Source organism: Orycteropus afer, unplaced genomic scaffold, assembly GCF_000298275.1.
Source record: "Orycteropus afer afer isolate SDZICR_OR568_19922 unplaced genomic scaffold, OryAfe1.0 scaffold00024, whole genome shotgun sequence".
Classification (NCBI taxonomy): domain Eukaryota; kingdom Metazoa; phylum Chordata; class Mammalia; order Tubulidentata; family Orycteropodidae; genus Orycteropus; species Orycteropus afer.
This window is the reverse complement of record NW_006921611.1, coordinates 13,773,841-13,782,325: the sequence shown is the minus strand read 5'-3', so window position 1 is coordinate 13,782,325 and position 8,485 is coordinate 13,773,841. Positions and strand designations below refer to the sequence as shown.

Genomic DNA, 8,485 nt, shown 5'->3' with positions numbered 1-8,485 from the left:
GGAAGATGGGACAATCTACATCTGTAGTGATACTGCCTTGGAAACCCAAAAGGGGGTCGCTGTGAGTCAAGTGTGACTCAATGGCACATCACAACAACAACAACAAGCATTAGTGAGCTGAAATGGACTGGTATTGGCCATTTTGAGTCAGACAGTCATATGGTCTACTAAGCTGGAAATGAGAAAGAGGAAAGGTATGGCATTCATTATCAAAAATATGAAGTACAATACTGTCAGTGACAGGATGATATCCGTACACCAATAAGGGAGACAAGTTAATATGACTATTTAATTCAAACTTACATGCCAACCACTAAAGCCAAGATGAAGAAATTGAAGATTTTAACCAACTTTTGCAGTTTGAATTGGCCAAACATGCAACCAAGATGTGTTGATTATTACTGGTGACTGGAATGGGAAAGTTAGAAACAAGGAAGAAGCATGCTGTTGTTGTTGTTGTTAGGTGCCATCGAGTCATTTCCAACTCATAGCGACCCCATGCACAGCAGAACAAAACACTGCCCAATCCTGCGCCAGCTCCACGATCCCTGCTATACTTGAGCCCATCATTGCGGCCACCGTGTCAATCCATCTCGTTGAAGGCCTCCCCCACTTTCGTCTGTCAAGTCATCTCCAACTCATAGCGATCCTATGCATAGCAGATCCTTGCTGTACCTGAGCCCATTGCTGCAGCCACTGTGTCAAACTACCTCCTTGAGGGCCTTTCCCTTTTTTTGCTGACTCTTCACTTTACCAAGCATGATATCCTTCTCCAGGGAATGGTTCCTCCTGACAATGCGACCAAAGGAGGTGAGACAAAGTCTGGCTATTCTCATTTCCAAGCAGCATTCCGGCTGCACTTGCATGACAGATCTGTTAGTCCTTTTAGCAGTCCGTGGTACTCTTAGCATTCTTCAACACCACAACTCAAAAGCATCAACTCTTCAGGAAGAACCATAGGTAGTTGGAAAATATGACCTTCGTGATAAAAATGACACTGGAGAACACTGATAGAATTTTGCATGACCAACGACTTATTCATTGCAGATACCTTTTTTCAGCAGCGTAAACAGTGTCTATACATGTGGACCTCACCAGATGGGATACACAGGAATCAAATCAACTATATCTGTGGAAAGAGGTGAAGGAGAACCTCAGTATCACTAATCAGAACAAGGCCAGGGGCCAACTATAGATCAGACCATCAGTTACTTGTATGTAAATGTAAGTTGAAGCTGAAGAAAATTAAAACAAGTCCACAAGAGCCAAAATATGACCTTGATTATATCCTACCTGAATTTAGAGACCGTCTGAAGAATAGATTTGATTCATGGAAAACCAGTGACCAAAAACCAGGGGAGTTGTTAGATGACATCAAGAACATCATACCTGAAAAAAGCAAAAGGCCATTAAAAAGGCAGGAAAGGAAGAAAAGATCAAAATGGATGTCAGAAGAGACTCTGACACTTGCTCTTGAAAGGAGAGTAGCTAAAGCAAATGGAAGAAATGATGAAGTAAAAGATCTGAACAGAAGATTTCAAAGGTCAGCTTGAGAAACAGCATAGAAGTATTATAATGAAATGTTCAAAGACCTGGAGATGGAAAATCACAAGGGAAGAACACAATTGGCAGTTCTTTAGCTGAAAGAATTGACAGAAAAAGGCAAGCCTCAACTTACAATATTGAAGGATAATATGGGCAAAATATTGACCAATGCAGGAAGCAGCAAAAGAAGATTGAAGGAATACACAGTCACCAAAAAGAATTGGTTGACACTTAGCTATTACAGGAGGTAGCAAATGATCAAGAACCAAGGGTATTGAAGGAAGAAGTCCAAACTGCATTGAAAGACTTGGCAAAAAAAAAAAAACCAAGCCTCCGGGAATTGACAGAATACCCACTGAGATGTTTCAATAAACAGATGCAGCACTGGAGGTGCTCGCTCATTCATACAAAGGAGTTTGGAAGACAGCTACCTGGCCAACCAACAGGAAGAGAGCCATATTTTTGTCCATTCCAAAAAAAGGAGATCCAACAGAATGTGGAAATTATTGAGCAATTATCATTAGCATCACATGTAAGTAAAATTTGCTGAAGATAATTCAAAAACAGTTGCAGCAGTACGCTGTTGGGGAACTGCCAGAAATTCAAGCCAGATTCAGAAGAGGACATGGAGTGAGGGATATCATTGCTGGTGTCAGATGGATCTTGGCTGAAAGCAGAGAATACCAGAAAGATGTTAACATGTATATTATTGACTATGCAAAGGCATTCGACTGTGTGGATCAAAACAAATTATGAATAACATTGTGAAGAATGGAATTCCAGAACACTTAAATGGACTCATCAGGAACCTGTATGTGGACCAAGGGGCAGTTGTTCAAACAGAACAAGGGAATACTACATGGTTTAAAATTAGGAAAGGTGTGTGTCAGGATTGTATCCTTTCACCTTATTTAATCTGTATGCTGAGCAAATAATCTGAGAAGCCAGATTATATGAAGATCGTGGCATCAGGATTGGAGGAACACTCATTAAAACCTGCAGTATGCAGTAATCTTACTTATAAGTAATCTTACTTATGCACAATCTTACTTGCTGAAAATGAAGGTGACTTGAAGCACTTACTGATGAAGATTAAAGACTGCAGCCTTCAGTATTGATTTACACCTCAACATAAAGAAAACAAAAATCCTCACAACTGAATCAGTGAGCAACATCTTGATAAATGGAGAAAAGATTGAAGTTGTCAAAGATTTCATTTTACTTGGATCCACACTCAAAGTCCATGGAAGCAATAGTCAAGAAATCAAACAAGGTACTGCATTGGGCAAAACTGCTGCAAGAGACCTCTTTAAAGTGTTGAAGAGCAAATATGTCACTTTAAAGGCTAAGGTGGTCTTAACCAAAGCCATGGTATTTTCAATAGCTTCATATGCATGTGAGTGTTGGACAGTGAGTAAGAAAGACTGCAGAACTGTGGTGATGGCAGAGGACTGCTAAGAGAATGAACAAATCTGTCTTGGAGGAAGAACAGTCAGAATGTTCATTAGATGTGAGAATGGCCAGACTTCATCTCATCCTTTGGTCATGTTATTAAAAGGGACCAGTCCCGGGAGAAGGATATCATTCTGGGTAAAGTAGAGAGTCAGTGAAAAAGGGGAAGACCCTGAACAAAATGGGTTAACCCAGTGGCTGCAATGATGGGCTCAAGATGGCAACAATTGTGAGGATGGTACGGGACCGGCAGTGTTTCATTCTGTTGTACACAGGGTCTCTACGAGGTGGAACTGACTCAACAGCACCTGACAACAACTGATCAAAAGTATTTTGGTCAAGTATCATGATACGTTTTTAAAGATTAATCATAAATTCTGAAGGCATGATGAAATCTCTACAAAGTTTTAAAAATGGAATTTGTGCTAACTGTAATCTGTAATCACAGTAAAATAAAAAATGATTAAGAAAGTATCCCCTTGAGGGGGGACCAGGTTTGCTGGTCCGATAGGGCCTGGTGGAACCACTGAGACTATGGCCCCTCACTGCCCTTCAGGTCTGGAATTGAACCCACACCTGTGGTTTCCAGCCAAACAGAAGACAGGCATATGAGTTGAACATTTACCTCAAGTAATACTGTCCTTGGAGACAGCAATCATGGGAGAAAGAAGGGCTGCTTATGCACAGGGAGACAGCTCAAGGGGCAGGAGTACATGGAGGGATGGACACAGGGAAGAGGTAACTATGGGGAGAATATGGGAGGGGAGCTGTTGCATTATGATAAATTGTGGTCAATGTCATGAGACAAAGTACATGTGAACTGCTGTATGGAAAGTTAATTTGCTCTGTAAATCTTCATCCAAATCACAATTAAAAAAAAGAAAGAAAAAAGAAAGTATCCCCTTGAAAAGTTTTAAATGCTCTTTTAAAAGGTAGCAATTAAGGAGTTTTTAAAATTACAATGATAGCTTTCTTGTAATATAATAAAAACCAAGAGTGTGTGTGTGTGTGTGTGTGTGCATGCACATAGCAAAGCCTATAGCAGACAGAGTTATGCTGCGATAAGAAGTCATATGTTTAAGTGCTTAACTCATCAAAAGGAAAATAAAAGAACCAAACATTCAAATTAGGCTTTTATAAAAAGTCAACAACAGTAAACGTTCTGAGGAAACCAGATAAAGTATATAATAAGTATAAAAGCAAAATAAATGAATTTAAAACCAAAAATGGGGAAGGGCAGAAGAAAGAATCTGATCAAAGTTATATATACCAAAGTTACATCAAGGAAAAAGAGGGGTGATTGTTAGACATGGAAAAGACATTATAACATCTGATATGGAAGATAATGTTTAAGATTCTAAGAGGAACCACACCACTACTTTATACTAAGAGCTTGGTAACATTTACGAAATGAATTCTTTTCTGCAAAAATGTATGTGACACTCCTGTGGCTGCCAGCCAAACAGTAGACGGCCATGTGGAGTGAACGTTTACATCAGATAGAGACACTCCTTGGAGCAGTCAGTTGTGGGAGAATAGAAGGTCTGTGTATGCACAGGGACACAGCTCAGGGGGCAGGAGTGCATGGGAGGGAAGGACACAGGGAAGAGGTGGCTATGGGGAGGCAGTGGGAAGAGAGCTGTTAAATTGTGGGGAGTTTCAGTCAATGTCATGAAACAAAATGTGCATGAACTGCTGTATGAAGAATGAATTTGCTCTGTACACTTTTAGCCAAATCACAATAAACTTTTTTTAACAAAACAACAACAAATATATATATATGACAGATACTGACAAAAAAAAAGTGAAAAACGAAATGGAAAACCTGAACAGAGCAGTAGGACAAAAGTTAGGAAATTCTCCAAAACAATTTTCCCCAAAAACGAGGAGGGCTGCCCTGCTGACTCCTGTTCACATGGATTCATTAGCCAGTCTTTTCAATTTAAAATAACAGATAATTCTCACATTATAAAAAATTTTCCACAGTGTGGGAGATAAAAACAAAACAAGAAACTTCCCAACTTGTTCTGTAAAGCATGTACTGAATGACCCCAGTACGAAAACCTGATTTAAAATATCACAAACAATAAAAAGCTATATTTACATATGAATAGAAAGACTTAAGTAAGATGCTAATAAATTATATCAACGATATTATAAAAGAGCAATTCAGCAGGCCTAAATTAATGTTTAGACCACAGAGAAGTGTGCTCGATGAACACGGCAGAATTTCTCATCCCCGGCCACTGTCCCTGTGCCTCCTCAGTGCTTGGCCCTGCTAGGTGCTCGATGAATGTGTGCTGAATGAATCCCAAGAAGGGAACGTAGGTCTTCAATATATTATGCCATCTCAATCCATCAAAAAAAATATATGTGATCATCTGACAAAAACTAAGGTATGCCTGACCCAAGCCATGGTTGCCTCATCTGCATGCAAAAGCTGGACAGTGAATAAGGATGACTGAAGGAGAATTGATGCATTTGAATTATGTTGTTGTTGAAGAATACTGAATGGACTGCGAGAGGGGCAAGACCCTTAACGAGATGGATTGACACAGTGGCTGCAACCATGGGCTCAAACATAGCAACAATTCTGAGGGTGGCGCAGGACCGGGCAGAGTTTGGTTCTGTTCTGTACAGGGTCACTGTGTGTCAGAATTGACCCAAAGCGCACCTGATAACAACACTGAGATAATATGCCAAAAAGACTTTTTTGATAAAATTCTGTATTTCTGAATAAAAGAACTACTACTAGGATTCAGGAAAATGAGTAAGCCCAAGATAAAAATAGAAAAATCTAGCATGCACTTGTTTGTTAGCGATAGCCAGTCAGAAAATGTATTTTCAAAAGCAAAACAAAAGTTCTCTATAATTGAAACAAAAATAAAAAGTATTTCATAATAATCCTAATTTCAAAAAATATGGAAACAAGAATTAAAAGTTCATACTCATACAAGAACAGAGTAAATGGCAGAAAGATGGAGCCTGTTACTGTATCTGAGGAAAGTCAACTCTGACTCTCGGTGGCCCCTGCGTGTGAGCGCAGAGCTGTGTGCCATACGCCCTCCACTGGCTCATTTTTCAGAAGTAGGTCTCCAGGCCTTTCTTCTGAGGTGCCTCTGAGTGGACTCCAGCCTCCCACCTCTTGGCTAGCTGCTGAGCACTTTGAATGTATGCATCAAGCAGGGGTCTGGAAGTGCTGGGTAATGGCTGCTTCGGTAGATGAAATGTCAGGTTCACTGCCTGTTCTGGTTACCTAGGGCCACTCTAATAGAAATACTACAAATGGGATGGCCTTAACAAACAGGAGTTTATTCTCTTACACTTTGGAGACTTTAAGTCTGAGTTCAAAGTGCCAGGCTCTAGGGGCTGGGTGAAAGCCCCTCGACCTTGGGCTTCAACTCTGCCTCCTGCTCCCAGCCCACTGAAGCTAGAGGCATCTCTTCACTCAGGCAACTACTGGCTGCTGAGGCTAACAAGCCCAAGGCTGACAAATAAAATGGCACAGTCCCGATGTTTCCAAACCACATGGCAGACCCTTGTAAGTCCCAAGGTCAGCAGAGCATGGCAGGCTGCTGAACAACGACACGGCTACATGCAGGGTCCAAGTGTGCCGTAAGCTAGAGACTATCCCTAAGGCTTCTCCTTATATACAGGAAGCAGACCACATCCCAAAGGCAGCTACTCAGCTGCTTGTGGTAGATCCCACCATACAGTTGATTGCCTGTCTCATCATGGGGAATAACTACAAACAGCTGCCCAGCCACTCAGCCAGGCCCAGCCAAATTGACATAAAAATTTAACTACCGCACTGCCTTGAAGCGTGCTGCTATTTGGGGATCCCTGTTCACTTCCATGGGAGCTCTGGTGGCGTAGTGCTTAAGGCACTTGACTGCTAACCAGAAGGCTGGCTGTTCAACCCAACAGCCACTCCTGGGAAGGAAGGTTGGGCAATCTACTTCTGTAGTGATAACTGCCTCGGAAACTCAAGGAGGGGTCGCTATGAGTCGGATCTGACTCAACAGCAGTTAATTTGGTTTTGTTTTTCTGTTTATTACTTCCGTAGAAAATATAAAATGCTAGATTTTATTTTTCTATGCTTAGACCTTGGTTGCTTTCAATCTCCTTTCCTGTTTGAACCTGATTGGATATTGCTAATTCTTAAGTCTTTGAGGATCAGTAGAAACAAAGCATATTTTATGAAAATCTTCAAAATCCACCTTGCATGTGACCAATGGCACCCCATTAAGCCCTTTTCGGGCTTAACCACTTCTTTCTGAAGTGTGAGATGTTATGGGTGCTCTATTTTCTTATGATTTCCCTTTTCTAGGATACTTCCAGTGTCTTTTTCTTTTTGAAACTTAACAAACCAGAAAATGAACTGCGAGTGTTTAGAAAAATAACTTGAATCAGTTTTAAAATTCTGATTTTCAAAGTACCACTGTCATGTTCTGGGCAGAACTGACAGTCTACATCTCATTATATTATTTAAGCTCCATTTTATTCTTTTTATTATTGTTATTATTAAAATACAAAGCTACTAAAAAGGGGTGGGGGAGAAGACCCTCAACGAGATGGATTGACCCAGTGACTGCAGTGAGAGGCTCAAGCACAGCGAGGACTGTGAGGAAGATGCAGGACCAGGCAGTGTTTCGTTCTGTTGTACACTGTGAGGGTCACTGTGAGTCAGAGCTGACTTGACTGCACTTAACAACAAATAACAAAATACAAAGACTGCAAGGCAGTTTGAAATAGTGGAGAAAATCAATCTAAACTTGAGAGGCTTGAGTTGCAGCTCTTAATCTGCCACTGATTTGATATCTTCTCAAGCCCTTAAGCCTTTAATATGATCCTCTTTTAGTGTCTAAAAATGAGTGAGTTTGGATTAGATGTCAAAGGTCTTCTCCAGCTCCAACATTTTATGATTCTGTTATTCTAAGAGAAGGATACCTTGTTGCCATTTCATTTTGCGATTAAAGTAGGTTCACATGTTGCAGTAAGCAATATCCTATATGGGGAATATTTAAAACAAGGGTATTTGTGGTTAGTTTATAAGGTACAGAGTGAAAGGAAATCATTTAATTGGCTTAAGTTTCATTCAAGTAGCTCAGAATACAGGTGCATCAGAACTATATGCTGACACAATGATCCTAAAACAAGTATACCTGAAAACTTAGAAACTTTGGGAAAATGAAATGGTAATGTCACTGTGTTGTTTACTTCTGAGAGTAGCCAGTTCATGTTGGTTGAATGTAGATTTTGTGTCTCACCTTTAATATGTGGGTGGCCTCTGTTTTCACTTTAGAATGTTTGTGCTTCACAGGTGGGCTCAGTGGTGGCTGTGGGCTGGATCCGCTCCCGGAAGGCCGTCGACTGGCGCCTCTTCAGGAACATCTTTGTGGCCTGGTTTGTGACGGTGCCCGTGGCTGGGTTATTCAGTGCTGCTATTATGGCTCTTCTCATGTATGGGATCCTTCCCTATGTGTGA

General features: G+C 40.8%; 1 protein-coding gene across 1 annotated transcript in view; it reads left to right on the top strand.

Moving 5' to 3' along the window:
* Positions 1 to 8,485, top strand: part of SLC20A2 (solute carrier family 20 member 2) — a 59,035-nt gene extending 50,550 nt beyond the window's left edge. The window contains exon 10 of the mRNA XM_007935032.2: positions 8,321 to 8,485. Coding sequence (XP_007933223.1) covers positions 8,321 to 8,485 — 165 coding nt within the window. The remainder of the gene's footprint in view (positions 1 to 8,320) is intronic.